This window comes from Podarcis pityusensis (assembly GCF_964106645.2).
Source record: "Podarcis pityusensis genome assembly, chromosome: 8".
Taxonomy (NCBI): domain Eukaryota; kingdom Metazoa; phylum Chordata; class Lepidosauria; order Squamata; family Lacertidae; genus Podarcis; species Podarcis pityusensis.
This window is the reverse complement of record NC_138033.1, coordinates 65,552,949-65,575,116: the sequence shown is the minus strand read 5'-3', so window position 1 is coordinate 65,575,116 and position 22,168 is coordinate 65,552,949. Positions and strand designations below refer to the sequence as shown.

The 22,168-nt window shown below is 48.3% G+C and overlaps 1 protein-coding gene across 4 annotated transcripts in view; it reads left to right on the top strand.

Annotated features, from left to right (window-relative positions):
• Positions 1–15,696, top strand: part of VWA5B1 (von Willebrand factor A domain containing 5B1) — a 64,405-nt gene extending 48,709 nt beyond the window's left edge. For 3 of the 4 annotated variants that reach the window (XM_081017114.1, XM_081017117.1, XM_081017116.1), the window contains 9 exons: positions 1,259–1,455; positions 4,822–5,047; positions 6,081–6,401; positions 7,411–7,548; positions 8,305–8,418; positions 10,370–10,447; positions 11,618–11,678; positions 12,282–12,405; positions 13,963–15,696. In XM_081017114.1, coding sequence (XP_080873240.1) covers positions 1,259–1,455; positions 4,822–5,047; positions 6,081–6,401; positions 7,411–7,548; positions 8,305–8,418; positions 10,370–10,447; positions 11,618–11,678; positions 12,282–12,405; positions 13,963–14,673 — 1,970 coding nt within the window. In that variant the 3' untranslated portion in view covers positions 14,674–15,696. The remainder of the gene's footprint in view (positions 1–1,258; positions 1,456–4,821; positions 5,048–6,080; positions 6,402–7,410; positions 7,549–8,304; positions 8,419–10,369; positions 10,448–11,617; positions 11,679–12,281; positions 12,406–13,962) is intronic. The other variant, XM_081017115.1, reaches the window with a different exon arrangement.
• The last annotated feature ends 6,472 nt before the right edge of the window (positions 15,697–22,168 follow it).

Here is a 22,168-nt window from a genome sequence, read left to right as displayed (position 1 = left end):
TATTTTGGTTCCTTTTGCATGTCGCTTTACAGCTCACAGTGGTGCAAAGTGCAGGGCCTCATCCTGGAAAGGCATTTTTACCTGGTGCAGTAAAGCACCACACTTTAGATGAAAGCCAGGGTGGCAAAGTGGTTAGAGTGCTGGGCTAGAACCTGGGAGAGACCCGGGTTCAAATCCCCACTCATCCATGAAGCACATTGGGTGACCTTGGACCAGTATCCATCTCTAGGGCTAACCTACTTCACAGGATTGTGAGAGTCAAATGAAGAGGGAGAGAACCACAGATACTACCTTAGGCTCCTTGAAGGATCATTCCACGACAAATCACCTGGTGCCATGTGCTCTCATGAGTCAGATTTTCTTCAATTTTTTTTAATGTGTAGATACCTATGAGAGAACCTCAAATTAATTTTAAAAGATATTTTGGTCCAAAATTGGGCGCAGGAGAATTTTTTTAAAATTTTGATTTTTGAGCGATTTAGGCTAATGCAATTTCTGCGTCAGTTTAGAAAAAAACTCCTGTCTCGCTTATTTTTCAACCAACTGGACTTATTTGGGTATCAAAATAAAACTAATTTTTAAAAAATTCTTGAAGGAAATCTGAGTCGCGAGAGCACGGTCGAGTATTAAAATCAGGTGTTTTGATGTGGAATGACCCTGCCAACCTAGCAGTTCAAAAGCACGCCAGTGCAAGTAGATAAATAGGTACTGCTGCGGCGGGAAGGTAAACAGTGTTTCTGTGCGCTGTGGTTTCTGTATTGGTGTTCTGTTGCGCCAGAAGCGTTTTAATCATGTTGACCACATGACCCAGAAAGCTGTCTGTGGACAAACGCTGGCTCCCTTGGCCTGAAAAGTGAGATGAGCCATAGTCACCTTTGACTGGACTTAACCATCCAGGAGTCCTTTACCTTTACCTCTTTTATGGTCCACAGTCTGCAGCTGCTCATGTATCCACCCCTGTCACGAGAGGCCCAGGTGACCTCAGTGGCCAGGTGTACCTTTTACCAGCCTTTTTATTAGTTGACTGATTTTATTTCTCAAGGGAGCTGCAGCTTTGAGGAGAACTTTGCCTATTAAACTTCCCCCTGCCCCCCCGTCTATATTGCTATGTAAAATAGAGTTGTATCCAAGGCTGGTCCTACTCAAAGTAGGTCCATTGAAGTTAATGGGCATGGCTAACTTAGGTTCATTAATTTCAGTGGGCCTAGTCTAAGTCGGATTTAGTTGCATACAACCTACTGGCGTTTTGTCTTCCCAGGAGTGGACGCGACAACAGCTCCATCACGGCGTAGGGCGTACAGCACCAATCAAATTGCTGACCACGAACCATTCCGGAAGGTTCCCACAGCCAGCGACCCCAGCTCTGCCCTCATTAAGAATCCGCTTCGGAAGGCCCAGCTGCAGGATCTCACCCAACTCAGCCCAGAACCGCCATTGTGGCAGGTTGAGTTTCAGGTAAGCTTCCTTGCACTTGTAAAAGATACGTTGGGGGGGTGTCCCTGGCGCTGCTTATTTGCGTGCCTTTTTGTTGTTTTCTAATGGGTGTGTCAAAAGCTTATTTGCCACACCTCCAATAGTTCAGCACACCAGGGCAAGTGGCTCAAGCTATCTCCCACTATGGTAGACTCTTTCCCCAGAGGAAGTCGAGAACAGATCTTTAATGGGGAAATATGTCTGTAGATGGAAATGCAAGGGGTGTTCATAAGGAAATGACGATACCGTATTTTTCACTCTATAGGACGCACTGGACCATAGGAGGGGGAGAACAGGGGGAAAAAATTCTGCCCCTCCCTGCGCAGCGCCCCTTCAGCAAAGCAGCAGGAGAAATGGAGCCCCTTCCATTTCTCCTTCCACTTTGCTGAAGGGGCGCTGCGCAGAGAGGGAAAACTGTGCAGCGCCTCTCCAGCAAAGTGAAGCCTGGAGAGCAAGAGGGATCGGTGTGCACCGACCCCTCTCGCTCTCCAGGCTTCAGGCGGCTTTCAGCAAGCCTTCGGAGCGCAGCGGGAACTCCTGCTGCGCTCTGAAGGCTTGTGGATAGCTGCCTAAAGCCCCCAGAGCACAGTGGGAGTTCCTGCTGCACTCCGGGGGCTTCAGGCAGCTTCAGCGAAAGCAACATGAAGCCTCCAGAGCGCGGGGGGAGCTCTCCCTCTGCGCTTCTGAGGCTTTGCATTGCTATCGCTGAAGCCAAGGAGCCTGCATTCGCTCCATAAGACGCACACACATTTCCCCTTAATTTTTGAAGGGGAAAAGGTGCGTCTTATAGAGCGAAAAACACGGTACCTTTCTCCTGAATGCAGAACAGGAGCAATCAGAAGATAGATCACAATCTCCTTGAAAATCTCTGAATGTAAGAAGAGTTTGCTAGATCAGGCCAATGGTCCAGGATCCTGTTCTCACAGTAGCCAAGCAGATGCTCCCAATGGGAAGCACCACAAGCAGGAGGAGAGGGCAACAACACAGCACTCTCCCCAACTGCGATTCCCGGCAACTGAAATCCACTTGTCAAACTCACACATTCCTAAACAATATGCAAACCAAAACACAGCTATCCTTAATAATTTTTTTTTTTTAAAGTGAACCTAGGAATGGAGTGTGACCCTCTCAGTACTACGTATATGAATCCCTAATCCCCACCCCATTCTAAGAAAGGACCTTGTTTAAAACACACAGAACGCCACAGAACGTCATAGAGGTTCCAGCTGTGGTTACCAAGCAACTGAGCCCTGGTATCATACACCTAATCTTCCTCTCTGTAATTAAAGCAGCTGGCTGGCTGAAGCTCGTATATTTTGCTTTGTCTACCTCTCAAGAGGTCAACGAAACCTTTCCAATAAGTGGAGCAGCATAGATCACTCGAGACATGACGTTCAGAGAAGCCAGGGTGCCGGTCCGTTGGCTCTATAAACCATCAAGAGTCCTTGTAGCACCTCGAAGATTAACTGTGGTTGGAATCATTTTGGAGAGCCGCTAGCTTCACTGGGTCCTTAACCGAAGTGCATCTGATGAAGTGAGCTTGAAAGCTTATGCTGTAAGGAGTAAGTCTTTGAGGCAGTGTGAGACACTCTCTTGCTCAAACACAGCATGATTAAGAATAGGTGAGCATCAGAGGCCTGCTGGATCAGACCAAGAGCCGATCTAGTCCAGCATCCCGTTGTCCCAGTGGCCAACCAGGTGCCTGCAGCAAACCAGGAAGCACGATTCGAGAACAAGAGCACTATCCTTTCCGGGGTTTCCAGCAACTGGTATTCAGAAATATTAAAGGTAAAGGGACCCCTGACCATCAGGTCCAGTCGTGGCCGACTCTGGGGTTGCGGTGCTCATCTCGCTTTATTGGCCGAGGGAGCCGGCGTACAGCTTCCGGGTCATGTGGCCAGCATGACTAAGCCGCTTCTGGCGAACCCGAGCAGCGCACGGAAACGCCATTTACCTTCCCGCTGAAGTGGTACCTATTTATCTACTTGCACTTTGACGTGCTTTCAAACTGCTAGGTTGGCAGGAGCAGGGACCAAGCAACGGGAGCTCACCCCGTCACAGGGATTCGAACCACCGACCATCTGATCGGCAAGTCCTAGGCTCTGTGGTTTAACCCACAGCGCCACCCACATCCCTGTGTGTGTGCTGTCTTTAATTACAGTGTGGAAGCTGTTGTTTGGACTCAGGTTTAGCTTGCTGTAAGATGCCTGCTCAGGGTTGCCAACTTGAATAAAATATGGGGGGGGGGAAGTAAGCCCTGCCCTGTATAATCGATCACAAGACACGGCATATGCACACCATTTGAATGGCAATGCCCATCAACTTTGCGGACCCTCGGCCCCTTCAAATGTTTTGGGGGGGGTGAAGGGAACTCGGTCCCTAAGAGATGGCCCCTATGTGCCTGCTCTCTGTACCATTTTTTAAATAGATGCTTCTAAAATTCTCCCCAGATTTTTGAGTTCTGAATGGCCTTGTCTCATGCTCCACTGACAGAACTATAATGCCCAATTCTTGGCTGAGGCTGATGGGCATCGAGAGCCCAACAATATCTAGAGGGCTACTGCAAGCCAACAGACCTTGTGGGAAGCCCAGTCTACAATCTGAGGAATAGTAGCAGTGGTCTATCTAACTGAGCAGAAATCAGAGTTACTGAGCTGGAGAATGGGAAACCCTTTGAAAGTAGGAAATCTTATTTAGGGCTTGTGGCTCTGTGTGTCTGTCTGTGTGTCTGTGTGTAAATGTTTGGCTTTCGTGTGGCTGGAATGAAGCCTGCTGCACAAAGGTAAGAGTCTCATCTGCTGCTGCTCCTCTGACTTTTGCCTCAAGCCCCACCCATGCAGCGCCAAAAGGTTTGCCCCAGAGCAAATACAGCCCTTGGAGCCAAAAACCTTCCCTTCCTTTGCTGCATGTGGACCCCATTTCTGACCACTCTTGTCGCTCAGTAGCATAGCGTGGGTTGCCAGCACCCAGGGAAGGATGGAGTACACATGTGCATTCAACTGTCTAATGATATCCACATTACCCAGGAGATCACAGCTGCAGAGATAAGAAAAGAAGAGTCATTTCATTGCCTGGAGAGGTCATTTCCTGGTTCACATGGAGAGGTCATTTTCAACAGAGCCACATAAGCATGCAGTTGAATTGACGCAGCACGGGGTGTTGAAATTTTGCACTCCCTAACAATTTTCTGCCTGGGGCAACTGCCCCTGTGGCCCCCAAACACTACACCACTGTTGTCACTTTTATCTTAGAACCAGCTGTTCTTTCTGAGAAATGCCCTTGTTTCCCTGGAGTGTGTTTGGGTGGGAGTATGCACAGGATCCTACCTCTCCTCTCCTGACCTTTCAGTCTTCTCAGGCTTTCGCTGCCAGCCCTCAAATATCTACCCCAAGAATACGGGGGGTCGGAGCAAGGCGGCCCTCCCTGCTGCAGCAGAGTCGTCTCTCCTGCCACAACCCAGAATCACCACAGCAGCACATCAGCCTTGCACAGACTGGGAAGAACTTTGGGCCACTTGAGACCGACTCCCTCGCAGGGTCCATTTTTTCAGAGAGCCGGAGCCCGGGGGATCTGGGTAAGCCATCCAAATCACCAGGCCCTAGGAGGCTTAGTTTGGTCAGAATTGAGTATACACTTCCAGAGTTAACACTAAGTACATTACTTCTGGCAAATGAGCCATCGTGGCTGCTAGAAATTTGTGTCGGTTGCCAGATGTGAAATATATCAGCATTATTTACTGCTCTCCTTGCCCCGTTGCTAGTTGAAAATATTGAGTTAGACAGACTAATGAGCTGGCTTTTCAAGTAGCTTCATATATCACTCCCTCTAATAGCAAACTCAGCTGGTGAGTGCTAACAGGATTGTAGCTGAAACAGCACCACTGGGGAGCAAGAGGGAAGCATTGGGAATAGTGTGGGGGAATCCAGAAGATTGCAGAAGTACAAAAAGATTTAGGGGGAGAATCATAGAATTGGAAGGGACCCTGAAAATCATCTAGCCCAACCCCTGCACTGCAGGAATATGTAGCTGTCCCATACAGGGATCGAACCTGCAACCTTGGGGTTATCAGCACCACGAAGAGGACACCAACCCCTCTCCAGCCCAGTGGGGACTGAACATGCTTAATAGACATGGAATAAAGGTAAAGGGACCCCTGACCGTTAAGTCCAGTCGCGGACAGCTCTGGGGTTGCGGCGCTCATCTCGCTTTACTTGCCAAGGGAGCCAGCATACAGCTTCCGGGTCATGTGGCCCGCATGACTAAGCCGCTTCTGGCGAACCAGAGCAGTGCACGGAAATGCCATTTACCTTCCCGCCGGAGCGGTACCTATTTATCTACTTGCACTTTGACGTGCTTTAGAACTGCTAGGTGGGCAGGAGCAGGGACCGAGCAACGGGAGCTCACCCTGTCGCGGGGATTCGAACCACTGACCTTCTGATTGGCAAGCTCTAGGCTCTGTGGTTTAGGCTACAGCGCCAACCCAAGGGGAGGGGGAAAAGGAATGGAGTAGCTTGGAAGAAGGGCATGGCTGGCTGAGTGGAAACCTGAACATTTTGTTGCAAGTCCCACAGGTATCACATAATTGCTTGCATGCCTCTCCCCGGCAGATGTTGCCCAGCACCCATCCTTCCTCTTTGAAACGGAGACTTCGTCGGATTGGGAATCCCACGACCCAGAGATTGGCTCAGCCGGCGGCAGCTGGTGGCACTCTCCAAGATCCACCTGCAAGGCAGTGGTGAAAGGGCTGCGGAACAACGAAGTGGTCCAGTGGGAGGTGCTATTTGACATCGCCCCGCTTTTCCGAGGTCGGGAGGGCAAGAGGAATGACGAAGATGATCTCTGGAGTGAGACCTTCCACCACCTGGCTGCCAAGTCCATCGTCCGGGACTTTGAGCAGCTCGCAGAGAGGGAATGTGAAATTGAGCACGGTAACTTGCATTGATAGCTTCAGTGAAAGTGCTACTCTTTGCTGGGTGTGTGTGTGTGGAAGATGGAGTTACCCCAGTAAGCCAAACCATGTTTTAACATGCTGTAGATATAACTTGGGGCCCTGTCCAGACGTCGTCATCATCATCATTATTAAAATTTATATACTGCCCTTCATCTGCAGATCTCAGGGCGACTCACAACATAAAATACAATATAGTAAAGGTAAAGGGACCCCTGACCACTAGGTCCAGTCGTGGACGACTCTGGGGTTGCGGTGCTCATCTCGCTTTATTGGCCAAGGGAGCCGGCATACAGCTTCCGGGTCATGTGGCCAGCATGACTAAGCCACTTCTGGCGAACCAGAGCAGCACACAGAAACACCGTTTACCTCCCCGCCGGAGCGGTACCTATTTATCTACTTGCACTTTGACGTGCTTTCAAACTGCTAGGTGGGCAGGAGCAGGGACCGAGCAACGGGAGTTCACCTCGTCGCGGGGATTCGAACCGCCGACCTTCTGATCGGCTAGCCCTAGGCTCTGTGGTTTAACCCACAGCACCACCCGCGCCCCAAAATACAATATAAAAGCACAAAATACATGATTAAAAAACCCCCCACAAATCAGTAACCCCCTCTCCCCACCCGCTCCCACAAACACATGTAAAAGGAGTATAGGATGTTAATCAGCCCAAGGCCTGGTTGAAGAGGAACGTTTTTGCCTGGCGCCAAAAGGTGTATAATGAAGGCGCCAGGTGAGACTCCCTAGGGAGAGCATTCCTCAAATGGGGAGCCACTGCAGAAAAGGCCCTTTCTCGTGTTGCCACCCTCCGGACCTCTCGTGGAGGAAGCACATGAAAGAGGATCTCAGATGATGATCTCAAGGTCCAGGTAGGTTCGTATGGACGTCTTTCTTACTGTGCAGTCAGATTGGATCTGTAGGAAGCAAATTTCTCTATCTGGGGGGGGGGGGGGAGATTGACTATCTCTATCCGGCACTTTTTATCCAACAGGGTCTGGCCGGCGGTACCAGGTGAATGCCGTGCACACCAGCAAAGCCTGCAATGTGATCAGCAAATACACAGCCTTTCTGCCCGCAGACCTGAGCAACAATAGCTACTTGCCGACCGTTGTGGAATATCCCAATGCAGGTAGAGGAGCTTAGCAGGAGCACAAGGATTGTGGGCAACAGCACCTGGTGTCACCTGGAAGACTGATCAGTGCAAGGGTTATGTCATATGCTCCCGTGGACTAAAAATGTAGGAGGCTGTCTTGTTCAGAATCAGGCCTTGGAGCCATCTCATGCAGGGTGGCCTGCAATGGGTGTAGCCAGGATTTTTCTTGTGGGGGATACAGTCTTTTGTTGGGAGGGCAGGTCTTTTGTTGGTGGGGGGCGGACCTCAGTTAGCTATGTATTTTTATTGATTTAGGGGGGCAGCTGCCACTCCCTGCCTAACCACCCACCCAGCTACACTCATGCTACCTATCTTTTAAAAATATTACTAAGGTAAAAGGAAGGCAGCCCTGTTTAGGGAAGTTTTTAATGTTTTATGCTGTACTGTGTTTTTAATATTCGGTTGGGAGCTGCCCAGAGTGGCTGGGGAAACCCAGCCAGATGGGCGGGGTATAAATAATAAATTATTATTGTTGTTGTTGTTGTTGTTGTTGTTGTTGTTGTTGTTGTTGTTGTTGTTGTTATACCTGCATTCCCTTCTGAGAAGCTTTCCAGGGTCCCCATGCCAGCAGTAGGCAAACGTGGGTGGAGAAATTGTTGTAAATAGCTCCATTTTGCAGTGTGGGTGTGGGTGTTTCATTTTCATTGGATTAGACGACACGTCCACCCCCCTCCCAGACCCTCAAAATTGCCAGTTCTCACTCTATAATGATTCCATCTGATTTGCTCCAAGGTCCAGCCCTGAAACCAGGCAGCCAACGGAATTCGGGTTCTGAGAACAGGCGGCACAGAACGCTCTCCTCGGGGCTGGGACGCATCCAGTCAACCTGTGGTCAAGATTCAGCAGGTGACCAATTGCTTGGCATGAGTAAGATAACAGCATTCCTGTAGGTTTCTTTTCTTTTTCTTTTTCTAAAATAAATTTGATTTTTCGGTTTTCACAATATGACCAAGACACAGAAATTTGCAAACACAAATTATGAATACAATCCCATATTTGACTCCCCCCCCCCCCCGTTTTGTGGTTCCTTTTCTACTTTAGATTTTTAACACTGCATATTCCACTTTACTCCATTTTTAAGCTATTCTTCCTTTTACCTTAGTAATATTTTTAACTGCTTGATTTAAGCTAATGAACTTATTTGCATGCCAGAACTTTTCAGATATACTACAAATTTTCCCCATTTTTAAAATAATAATAAAACATCCCTCCTCGTTTCTTATTACATCCATCAGTTTTGCCATTTCGGCATAATCCATCAGTTTAATCAGCCACTCTTCCTTAGTTGGTATAGCATCTTTTTACACTTCTGGGCGAACACCATTCTGGCTATGGTTGTGGCATACAAGAACAAAATTTAAAGGTCCTTTGGAATCTCTTTATTTGCAATCATTAAAAGAAAAACTTCTGGGTTGTTGGTTTTTTTTAACTAAAGTAGGTTTCTTTTTTTAAAAGGCATAGATTTATTTTTATTTTTTAAAAAAACCCATCTGAATTCTCCCTAGGATTTAAAGGGTCTGTTTTTATTCTGATAGCAAGAAGCTGGTGAAATTAGAACCATACCCCAATTTCTTGATGGTTTCCTTCCAGGATCAGTTCCAGGGACTGGATGTTGACCCCCCCCTTAGGGTTATGGGCCTTGCAATGCCCATACCTGCCACCAGCCCTGCTGACTCCCCCGCCCCACCTTATTAGCATGCAATGAGCAGATGGTTCACCTAAAATTGTAATTGCACTGAGGAGTGGCGGACTTGGGTACCATTGCACCCTGTGTGAGCCCAAAATTTGGTGCCCCCCCCCCCCCAGTCCTCACACTGACTTCTCAAAGGCAGGTAAGGAAGGTAGGTGCGAGGCTCTGGCAGGGTCCTGGAGCCCTCCCATCTCTTCCCGAAAGCTGGGAAGGCACCAAGGAGGACTCTAGGGAAGGAGGAAGGATGACTCTAGGACCCTGGCAGAGCCTCACAGATGTCCCTGCACTGAGCAACCCAATCCCTGCTGTCAGGTTTGCAGGTGGTTGCTTGCGAGTAAACAGCCAGGACTCCGACCTGTCTTTTACAGGTTTTATTTTAGTGCAAACTATGTACAGTGCAAGGACGCGGGTGGCGCTGTGGGTTAAACCACAGAGCCTCGGACATGCCGATCAGAAGGTCGGCGGTTCGAATCCCCGTGACGGGGTGAGCTCCCGTTGCTTGGTCCCTGCTCCTGCCCACCTAGCAGTTTGAAAGCATGTCAAAGTGCAAGTAGATAAATAGGTACCGCTCCAGTGGGAAGGTAAATGGCGTTTCCGTGCGCTGCTCTGGTTCGCCAGAAGTGGCTTAGTCATGCTGGCCACATGACCCGGAAGCTGTACGCCGGCTCCCTCAGCCAATAAAGCGAGATGAGCGCCGCAACCCCAGAGTCGGCCACGACTGGACCTAATGGTCAGGGGTCCCTTTACCTTTACCTTTTATGTACAGTGCAGAAATCCAAAGTTCATGTCTGCCTCAGTCACTTGCAGATTCCGGGAGTGGCCTCTTCCGGTTCTCCCCCCAGCATAAGAACTTAGACACCCCAAATCTCCACTTCCCCTCCTTACGGTGAGCCTTTCCCTCACTTCGCCCCTCCTTCCCCCTGCTTCACTTGAGGCAGGGGTCTCTCCACTGCCTGACCAAGAGCTGCTTCTGAGCAACGTCCGAGGCTCCCTGTATTCTTATGCCCCCCCCCCTTTCGATGGCAGTTCCCTAACACCTGCCATGCTGCAGAAGAGGCTAACCCAGGTGGTCACTGGTTCTTGTCTCTCTTTCCCCCCACCCACAAGCAGATGCAGAAGAGAACAGCCTGTCTCCGTGCAGTACACCGTCCTCCTCGGGATGGGATCGCATCACTTTCCCAGATGGTAAGGAACATCTTAGAAAACCTTGCACTGAGTCAGACCATGGGGTCTTCTAGCTCAGTGTTGTCTACACTGAGTGGCAGCAGCTCTCCAGGGTTTCAGGCAGGGGAAGGTCTCAGCCATAGCTCGTGATGCTGGAGCTCGAACCTGGCACCTTGTGCATGTAAAACAGATGCTCCACGAATTAACTGTGGTCCTTCTCCTCAGGAGAAAGAAAGATTCCAGTTCTAAGAATCATTGAATTGTAAAATGGAAAGGAACCATAAGGGGCACCTAGTCCAATCCCCCTGCAATGCAAAAATATTTTGCCCAATGTGGGACTCGAACCCATGACCTTGAGGTTAAGAGTCTCATGCTCTACCAACTGAGCTATAAAGCACTGATTTAAGCAGGAACATAGAAAGCTGCCTTAGGACTCATCCAGCCTTCCACTCATCCAGTTCCTAGAAAGCACAGGTCAAAGAGTTTTGCCACTTGCCCTGTGCTTTCCAGGCAGCAGTTTTGCATTTACCTGCTGCTTTCCCCCAGGGAAAACACGTTCTTTACTGCTGAATCGGAGCAAACAGCAATTTGTGAGGGAAATCCAATTGACCTTTGCTCCGCTTCAGCCATAAAGAGTGGGTTTTCTCGGGGGGAAGTAGCAGGGCAAGCGGAAGTGTGGACAAGCCCTTAGACTGGGTCATATCATTCATTCATCTACCTTAGGACATAGTGTGCATTTGTGCAATCCAGTGCGATCCCCGACCTCATTCCCCAGAGAAGGGGCATGTGAAGGCCTAGGGTCATGGCAACCTCAGGGTTAGGAAACCTTTTCCAGACCGAGGGCCACGTTGCCTTCTGGGCAACCTTCTGAGGGCCACATGCCAGTGAGGCAGAAGTGGGTGGAGCAAAGAATGCAAATTCCACTTCATGTGTTTACAGTGGGTTGGGTTGTACACAAATTTACCTCCCTATTTCTGTCCTCTGCCCAGACAAGCCAGAGGCATTATTAGAGTACAGGGACATATTACACCATTGCACCAATCCTCAAGAAAGGTGAAAAGCAGGACTAGGGAGGGGTGCAGCTTGGGGAGAGTTCTGAGGGCCAGATAGAGAGACCTGCTTTGAGCACTACACTAAACTGTCATCCTTCTGACTCTGGCCCCATCTTCCATTTTCTCTCTCTCTCCTCAGTTCCACTACGAAGTCCATCTGTCTCCTCTCAGAAATCCATTGAGAGCTTTTTTGCGGCCAGGTAAGGGCTGATGTTTCCATGGTCTGTTTTTCTTCCTGAAAGGGCAGCGTGAGGTGACCATCTCAGGTGGCAAATGCCGAGGGGGGGAGGGGTGGTGAGCAGGATTTGCACCTTGCACCTCCTAGGAGAGACTGCTATCCTTGGGGACGGTGGAGAATGTTGTTCTGTCAACCAGTGTTGAAGGAAGACTCAACCAGGCCAGGCAGCTTTTATATATCGATAAGAGGGCTACACTGTCCCACCTCCCAATTTTTCTGTGGACAAAGAAGATGGCGGAATTAGAGAGGTTGTTTGGACACAGCTTTAGTGGCAAGCCTTCCCCTGCGCTCAGCTGTGAAATGTTGGACAATCTTTATTTTGTTTAAAATGTCGCCCAAGAAAACTTTGCAAAAACCGGTGAGTCAAGATGTCAGTAGGGTGAATGTGCTCCTCACACAGTCAAATCTTTTCCTTGAAACTGACTTGGATTCTGTGGGGTTTGGTGGGGGAACAGAGAAACTACTTTTCCTCAGCCAAAGAGCATGTGCTTGACTGAGAGAGGGCAGCCATCATGCTGAAGGCTGAACAGCGCTTTCTTTGCACATCACTGTCTTTATGGTCCAGGCTCACCTTTAACAAAACAAGACTGTTGACGCGAGCAGCCCGAGGCTTTATGGGAAAAACACCCACCAGGACCAGCGAGACGAGTTTGGAAAGCGACAATGAAAACATTGACTACCTGCCCCTTGTAAGTATCGGGTCCCACCAGGTTCAGACACTGCTCTCCAAGCATTCACATTGGGATGCTTCCCCCCCCCCCAAAAAAAAATCATCAAAATTTATTCTCTTATTTTGGAGTTCTGCATTTCCTTGTGACTTTTTACTGAAGTGGAACCCAGGTATTAGGAATGCTTTGTTGCGCAGCTCCTGTTTCCGAAGTTCGCACAAGAGTTGTGCAAAGAAATTCAATAACTAAATAAATAACTCACTGCAGCTTTTGCACAGTCCGCAGTTCCGGTGTGCCTCCATCCCTTCTACATGGCGCAGGTGCATTGATGAAGACACTTCCAGAAATAATAGTAATCCCCATATGTAACCTTGTTCTTGTTATTTATTTCTTAGATGCATTGGTTACTTTTTTTTACCCAGGGGTAACTCAGGGTGACCTACAATATATAAACAAAGATATATCAAAACGAATATAAACGAAAGCAAAGGAAATCTAGAAGACAATCCTATTTTTAAAAGGCATGATTAAAATATCCCACCCACTGTGGGAGGCCTCCGATAATTAAAAGGCTAAAGCCTGGCAAGGGGAGGAAAAGTGTTTGCCTGGCACCTAAAGATGTGTAATGATGGACCCAGGTGAGCCTCCCAAGGGAGTGTATTCCATAAGCAGGGAGCCACTACTGAAAAGACCTGTTCTCATATTCCCACCCTCAGGACCTCTTGAGGAGGAGGCACATAGACATAGTCTTCATGTGATGGGAGAGGAGACCCTGGAGGCAGTGGGGTCCTGAGCCACAGAAAGCTTTATATGCCAAAACCAACGCTTTGAATCAGTCCTGGAAACTAATTGGTAGCCAGTGCAGCCGGGCCAAAATTGGTGTTATGTGTTCAGGCCATCTTGCCCACCTTGTTATGATCTGAGTATAAGTTAAAAAGGTAAAGGGACCCCTGACCATTGGGTCCAGTCATGACCGACTCTGGGGTTGCGGTGCTCATCTTGCCTCATTGGCTGAGGGAGCCTGCTAGGTTGGCAGGAGCAAGGACCGAGCAATGGGAGCTCACCCCGTTGTGGGGATTCGAACCACCGACCTTCTGATCGGCAAGTCCTAGGTTCTGTGGTTTAACCCACAGCGCCACCTGAGTATAACTTAGTTGGCTACAATTCTGCTGGTCTAAGGTTTCTTAGGCAGGGACGGCCCACCAACCCATGAGGCAGGCTGAGTCAGCCGTCTCATGTGGCAGAAGCCTAAGAGATGGGACACACACAGGGGCGCCCCACCACTGGCAGAGAAGTGGCACCAGCTAATCCACTGAAATCTCATGAGATCTTGTGTGCTCTGTGAGATCTCGCTGGAACCTGCTGCCACTTCGCAGGCACGGCCACAGCTAAGGGAAGCTTCAGTGGTGCCGTGGCGGCAAAATGGGATGTACCGGCCTTGTTTGTAGGAGACTGAACACACCTGTCAACTGTTTAGCTCAGTATTCTAGAGAGTTCCAGCACTCTCCTTTGCGACCACCCGAGTTTCTTGCCTGTTTGGGACTCCAAAAGGACTACTGTTTTCCCCCTTCCCCTCAGGTGTCTCTCCAGCTTGCCTGCGGCTCCTTCCTCTTGAACAAGGCCTTCTGCGAGGCCATCAACATCCCCCTGGAGAAGCTGAAGTGGACGTCTCCTTTTGCCTGCCACCGCATGGCTGCCAGCCCCTCAGCCAGCTCCTGCACCTCCAGGAGATCAGCCACGTCAGAGGAAACCAAGAGCTCTGAGGGAACTCAACCACTGGACAATGTCAATCCCTCGACAAACAAAGAGAGTGAGTCCGGCCACGCCCGCCATTTTGCCAGTGACGCTGTTGAAAGTCACTCTGGGGCCCTGAAGGCTGAGAACAAGCTTTCTCCTCCGGCCATCACCATCCAGCGCTTCTCCTTTCCAGAAAGCATTCCATCACCTCAGGAGTCGCAGGCTGACAGCGGGAGAGGTTCTGAGACGGACAGCTCCGAGCTGCAGGCCTGGCTGGTGGACATTGAGCTCCAGCAGAAGAATGCACCAGAGGGAATGCTGTGGGCCACAGCCGTGGCCCTAGCCTGGCTGGAGCACAGCTCTGCCTCGTACTTCATTGAGTGGGAGCTGGCAGCAGCCAAGGCCAGCCTGTGGCTAAGCGAGCAAGATTTCCCCGAAGGCCGCAGCCTGCCGGCAGTGAAGGCAGCAGCTCAGCAGCTCTTTGTGTTGCTCAGGCACTGGGATGAAAACCTGGAGTTCAATTTGCTCTGCTACAACCCTAATAATGTATAGAGAGGAAGAGAGGGTGGGATCTCAGGAGGGAAGGTGGGCACACAGTGGCTCATTCACAAACCAGGTTACAACCTACCAATTACTGCCAGAAACACCCCTGTATGTTGGGTTGAGGGCTGGGCCGGGAACCTCAGGCCTGGAGGTCATATGCAGCCCTTCAAAGATCTCTATCCTACCCCTTGGGGCTCCTCACAGGTCACACCCCTCACTGACCCTCCTCCTGAGCTTCCTTGAGCTCTTTCACCTGGCTGAGACGTGTTCTTGAACTGTGATAACGCTTCTTGCTTTCCTGGATGCAGAGTTGTCTATGTAGAACCTCTCTGACTGCTCTGTTTGGACTGTAGCCTGTTGCACAAAGAGAAGGAGTCCTATCTGTAAGCCTAACCCCATTTACCACTGCCAGGCAGCCCCCAGAAGGTTGCCTGCTAGAGAATGTGGCCTTTGGGCTGAAAAGCAGTTCCCTGCCCCTGGGTTAAGTTTTCCCAGACAATGATCAATGCTGCTTTCAGAGGCTACTCCCCACCCCTGCAGCCTTGTATCCTCTGCCAGCAACACACATTTTCTATGGGGCTAGAATCATTTAAACAGTGGTAATATTATGCATCCTTTTCTATCAGGTCCCAAGCTTGCAATGTGCATTGCCATCTTCTGCCTAAGTCCTGTGATGGTGGCTAATATTATTCCCGTCTGTAGATACAAACCGTGGAAGCTCCCTTAGCCCATGGGGTCCATCCAGCCCATTCTTGTAGACACCAGGGATGAGCAGCAAACTTCAGGGTCATGGGTCCCACTCCTGCTCTTGGTTTATTAGGATGCCGGTGAATTTCAAAGTCCAGCAATCAAAGTGTGAAAGAGTGTCAGACGAAGGGCAACATGTGCCTAGAATTAAGGAACGAGGTGCTTCTTAGCATTTGCTCAACCCAAGGGTGCGTTTTTCTCACCAGATCTAAACTTACAGTCCAGTCCCAGACAAAACTCCACTCCTGGTTTTCCCAATAAACTTTCTTCATCTCAGCAGCTTAATTTTTAGAAGAGTCAGATGTGGAGAAAGCCTTATGTTGTTATTGCCCTGTTGCTAAACAAACCCTCACAGATCTACTGGAAATCACCTTGCGATCTAACAGTAGATCTACTTTCTGCCCACCCTGGTCTGTGTTGGCAGGGCAGCAGATCACCACATTTTTGAAGAGGAATCTCTTCCTGGAAGTGCTGGGGGTTGCACCAGGGATCTTTTCCAGAAAGGGCACCTGCTACAGCCTTTCTCCTATATAAGCATAGGAAGCTGCCTTCGACCAAGTTAGACCATTGATCTGCCTAGCTCAGTATTGTCTTCTGCAAAATGTAGGAATGATGTAAAAATCTTACGCCGGTACTGTAGTGACAAAGTCAGAAGTGCAGGGTTCCCTTCGTGTTAGTCACAGACACGCCCACTTCTAAGGTTATATGACCTAAGATTATACAATAATCTTACAAATATAAAACAATAATAATTAGGGATGCATTGCAACGATAAATACAAATCTCCATTTGTTGCCTTTCAGCTGGGTCTACTATTTTCTGTGCTGGGTATGTTGGGAACTGATTCAGAGTGCTCCAATATGTTCTTTCAGAGTGGCTTAAGCTGTGTTTACCTTGACGTTCCACTGGAACAGCTTGTGTTGTCTGTGTTCCTAAACGCTTAGCTTTGGAGCATACATAACAGCTTCTCCTCAATGTTCTTCCCACACACCTTCTCCAGAGTGACCCTAGGAGCCAATCCTCACTGGCTGGCTCAGCCCCTTTCACACTTATTTGTTCCAATCAGCACAAAGGGCAAGAAGACTTCTTAGTGGCTAAAAAGCTCCCCTTTCATGTTGATTGGGTTGACCCTGCAGCAGAAATAGTAATTTTGACCGCAGATCACAACACCACTGTAATCTGCTTTGTGGGAAAGAATCCCATGGAGGCTTATAAGCAGTCAATGAAAACAGAACATTCCCTGACCACAGGCTTGCAATCACAAGACATGGCACACAACAGAAAAAGGAACAATCAGGCACCCGTTCTTAAAGTTTAATAGCACTTTTTATAATAACCACTTGGGAACAGTTTAGGGGTTGGAGGTGGCCTTTCAGTAGAGCTGATGGGGCGAGTCCTGCTTCTCATCTCTCCCACTGAGGCAGCCGCTGGAATGGTGAGGAGGACAGATGCAGATGCACAATTTTATCAAGGTTGGTTTTGAGCAGTGTCTTTTTTTATCAGCACGTTCCTGCACACTGGTAATGCAGGGGAAGTGAAAAGACTAATGTTGCAGCACAAAAACTTCTTCCCACTTTTCTTTTGGAGGGACTGTCCTTTGTCAACTAATGAGAAAAGGAATTGCATCCAAAGGGAAGATAAAATGTTGGTTGTAATGGGTGGGCAAGTGGCTTTTTGTTGTGTTTAAAGGTGGCTGAGGGCACCTGAGAAGGCTGCAAGTGATTTGGAGAAAGAAAGACAAGACATTCACAGCCCTTTATTTCACTCTGCAATTCATCACCCCCTGTGGTTGGCACTCTGCAGCCCTCCCAGGTGCCCACGCGTCAATTAAAGCCCAGGGAAAGACATCATGAAGTAACTCCACATGTGAGGCTAGGAAGGACAGGCACCTGGGGAGGCTACAGAGCATGGAGGAAAATGTTTGATGTAAAGAAAAGCATACATAGCATGCTTACATCGATAAGCTAAGCTCAAAGCCCTATATTTACCAAAATTATAAACTACCCTGAGAACCATGCAGACAAACAGGGAGAAAACTTTTGAGAAACTGAAGGGCAGGTCTTGGCACAACACAGGAAAGAACATAGAAAGCTATCGTATATTGAGTCAGACCATTGATTCTTCTAGCTCAGTATTGTCTACACTGGCTGGCAGTGGCTTCCCAGGGTTTTAGCCTGGGCACATTCCCAGCCCTACCTGGAGCTGCTAGAGATTGAACCTGGAACCTTCTGCATGAAAAGCAGATGCTCCACCCTGAGCTATAGACTTTCCCCTAAATGTAAAATAAGATCCCAGTCCTCATGGAACGCAAAGCTATGGCCAACTGCACATATGTAAGATGAGGAAGTTTAAAACAGCAGTGGAAGGCTCCTAAAGCATCAGCTCTGTTTTGAAAACAAGACTAGGTGATTCAGAGTTCTCAGTTATTCCAGGGAGGAATTCAGACTGGGAGAATTTCAGGAGCCCCCCTACCTGCCACTCATCTTCCAGCCCTCCGGCTCTGCCACCAGGGATGTGTGGAGTGGGGTTTTCTACTGAGCTGTGTTCATACTGCCGGCAAAGCGTTAGCAGCTTCATTTAGTTGTGTCAGTCCACCAGGTGGCCTCTTTCAATAATTGTTCTTGCTGCTCAATGTGATGATATAATTATCTAACGTCCGAAGTGCCTTCCGGATGTGATCATGCCTGCTGTATCACTGGCTCTTTCAACTGTGGTGTCTGGGCTTTGCATTTGCCGTCCCATGCGCCCGAAACCTCGAAAGTGGAAAAAAAATATTGCCTCCCTTTCGTTTTCATGTAGCAAAGTATTCCTGTGAGCTAAAATATATTTATTGCAGCTTGCACAGTGTTGCGTGAAGTCAGGATCAGGCACCCCTTCCTCAATTTAAACTAGAGCCATTTTTGTAATTAAACAACAACAACCCACAAATTCAAACTTTGGTCTGTCCCCCCCCCCCAAAAAAAAATTGTTTTTGTTTTCTGACTTTCTTCTCAGATTTTACTTTTGGAATCCAGCTGGAAATTAATAGAACAACAGCTTGATTTCTTGCCTACCCTTCACCCGTGAGGTCCCAAGGAAGGTTACAGCAATATAAAAAAGCAAGGTTGAAATCTGTTAAATGAGTATTTCAATCTCCAATGAAATACAGCCAAGAGTACATGAAAACCTTACTCTTGTTGATGGATATGAAGCATCAGCTTGCCAGATTCAATGGTTCCTATGCTTTTTTCAAAATAAGATAAGTGGAATTTCCACTGCTTCCATTCTTATTTTACCTAAAACAAAACAAAACTTTGTCATCAGCTCCGGAGCTGGTACAGATTGTTGCCCTTTTCCTATGGGTCCAAGACCTTCCTTAATTCACCTCCAACATGCCCCCTTTTACTCCCTACCACCATGGAGACCCTGCTGTTGGTACTTCTACATCAGCAGATCTTTCCCCCAACATGGAGGGGCTGATCCAGTCCAGTATCCTGTGTTCACAATGGCCAAACAGATGGGAAGCCTGCATTTAGGCTATGAGGGCAAGAGCCAGAAGTCTCCCTCTTGGTGGTCTCTGCAAACTGATATTCAGACACAGACCTGATTCCTGCAATGCATTCTACCTTTAAGGTTGGGCTGAAAGTTGCAGGTAGGGCAAAATGCAGCAGCTAGGTTGCCTTAGGCCAAGTTTATGGTCTAAGGCTGCAATCCTAACTTCATTCATCTGGTAGTAAACTCGACTGAATTCAACAAGACTTACTTATGAGGAGACATGGTTAAGATTGCGCTGTTATAAAGCCTTAACAACTCAGGACTGAAATAGCTGAGAATCCACTTTTCTCTATATCCATGCCCGTAACGGATGGGACTCTGTCCTCTTTACTGTTTCAGCAATTGCCTACTACTCTGTGCTGCAAAAATGGTTTTTCTCAGGCCTTTCCCAAACTGAATTGCTGTTTTTAGTTTGCAGCTGATCTATGATCTATGAGGATTTTCATTACGCTCTCCAATTCTGCTGTATGACTGGTTTTATTGAATGTCTTTTTATGTACCCTTGCTCCCTGAATAGATAGTATATACTGAGTGAACTTTTTAATGCTGTCTCTTATGCTGCAGATAGTCCACATAGTAGCTATTATGTGTGCTACTTAAGTAGTAGCCTCTGGGAGCATCAGAAATGTTGCCCCAACACCAGGCATTGCTCTCTGCCAGCCAAGTGGCATTTTCACTGGCTCCAATCACTTTAAACCAGCCCAAGCTGATTTCAGGATTGCCCCCTTAATCAGAAGCATTTATAAATCTCATTTGGAATAGCGCTGTGATCAGTTTCCCTACTTTCAGTTTACCGTATTTTTCGTTCTATAGGGCGCACCGGCCCATAGGACGCACCTCGGTTTTTTTGGGGGGGGAAATGAATAAAAAAAATTATTCCCCCCCCCACCGCGGCTGCCACCCCAAGCCTTGTGCACACCTGCAAGAAGCACGGGGCACCCTCCGGAGGGCTCGGCGTGCTTCGGGCTGCAGGCTACCGCCCCAAGCCTCGCGCGCTCGGCGGGACCTCCCACCGGGCGCGCGAGGCTTGCAGACACTCGCCCAAAGCATGGGGAGCCCTCCGGAGGGCTCCCCGTGCTTCGGGCGACAGGCTGCCGCCCCAAGCCTCGCGCGCTCGGCGGGACCTCCTGCCGGGCGCGCAAGGCTTGCGGACACTCGCCGGGGCTGCAGGCTGCTGCCTGCAAGCCTTGTGAGCCCGCGGGAACTCCCACCGGGCTTGCAAGGCTTGCGGATAGCTTCCTGAAGCCTGGAGAGTGAGAGGGGTCGGTGCGCACCGATGCCTCTCGCTCTCCAGGCTTCAGTGAAAGCCTGCATTCGCCCCATAGGACGCACACACATTTCCCCTTCATTTTTGGAGGGGAAAAAGTGCGTCCTATGGAGCGAAAAATACGGTACTTGCATCACTTCTTTCTTTTTTGCTATCTAGGTTACATTCAAAGATATACATTGGTAAAACACAACCCAAAAAGAGAGAGACAATATTGATGCCATTGTACATCTGCACCCCAAGATTATTTTTTTGTGTAGTGTTTTCACCAACGCACAACATATTGGTAAAACACCACATAAAAAGAATCTTGACACAATCGTATGTGCAGTCATATTAAGGGTTGCTTTTGTGCAGTGTTTTAGCAATGTGTATGGCCCAGTGTCGAGGAGGGAGAAAGACACAAATGGCTCGAAGGAATGGAAAGCTGTGTCAGATCCTGCACCCACGAAAATGTGGAAACTTAAAGACAGAACAAGAGATGATTCCTAATGCACTGGATCCGTTATGGAAACCAGATCAAGTAATTCAGAACTTCAGAATGTGGGGAGAAATTTGCATGACAATAATATCAGAAGTGACCCAATTCTCTCTCTATCTCCAGTAACAGTCATTTGGAATATCAGGGAACAAATTATGAAAGGGGGTTTGGTGAGCGTTTTTGGACGCACAAAGAAAAATGCCTCTCCAAATTGTGTTTTGAACTCTAGTTGGTGTGTTTGCTTGCTGGAAGAGCAGCTTAGTGAGGGAAGGGCATTGTGCAATATCAGCAAAACGGTGACTGCATGGATTATTATTTTTCCTTTGGTTGGTTTCTTGTGTTGGTTTTCTCTTGTGGAAGCTTCGGTGTCGCAATAAAACCACAACTCGCTGCAAGAAAACCTTTTCTGTGTTGGTTTGTAAGCATGGCGAGGCTGCACTGACGGAATCAAAGCACTGCTCAACGCCAGATTTCAGCACCTCTCTGAGAAGAGGTGGTACCCTTGGGGAAGGACTTTGTGGTAAATGGCCAGGGCCCCACTCAGCAATTTTCACAGAAACACCTTGAAGCGACTTATAAAAGCATATATTAAAACAATCAATGAATCATCTGTTATACCATCAGGGACCCATTGAAACAGGACAGACAGAGTAAGAACATAATCATTAAAACATAAACATATTTAAATAACATATAATACAAGGATAAAAAATGAGCTACCAATTCCAATTGTAGTGGCGCCTGCCCTGTGGAACACCCTCCCAGCAGATGTCAAGGCAATAAAAAACTATTTTACTTTTAAAAGATAACCGAAGGTGGCCCTGTTTAGGGAAGTTTTTAATGTCTGACGCTGTATTGTTTTTAATATTCGGTTGGAAGCTGCCCAGAGTGGCTGGGGAAACCCAGCCAGATGGGCAGGGCATAAATAATAAATTATTATTATTATATTATTATTATTATTACTGCTGGATCAGGCCAATGGCCCAGCTAGTCCAGCAGCCAAACAGATGCCTGCAGAAAGCCAGCAAGCAGGATCACATCACAACAGCCCTCTTCTCTCCTGTGTTTTCAAGAAGCTGATATTCAGAAGCATTGCTGCCTCCTGACTGTGGAGGCAGAGCATAGCCATTGTGCCTAGTAGACGTCGATGGCCGCCTCTTCCATGAATTTGTCTGATCCTCTTTTAAAGCCATCCAAGTTGGTGGATGCCATCATTGCTACTGGCTGGGATGCGACCTGGAATTCTGATGTTGCCTCTTGCTTGCTTGCTTGGATGGAAGACAGAGAAACGTGTCAAACTGTTTCAAAAGGACTGGAACAAATTTATACTTTATATGAAAGAAAACTGTAAACATTTTAAAAGGTTTGTAGGCTTAAACTGAAATGTTTTATACAGTGGTACCTCAGGTTACATATGCTTCAGGTTACATACGCTTCAGGTTACAGACTCCGCTAACCCAGAAACAGTACCTCGG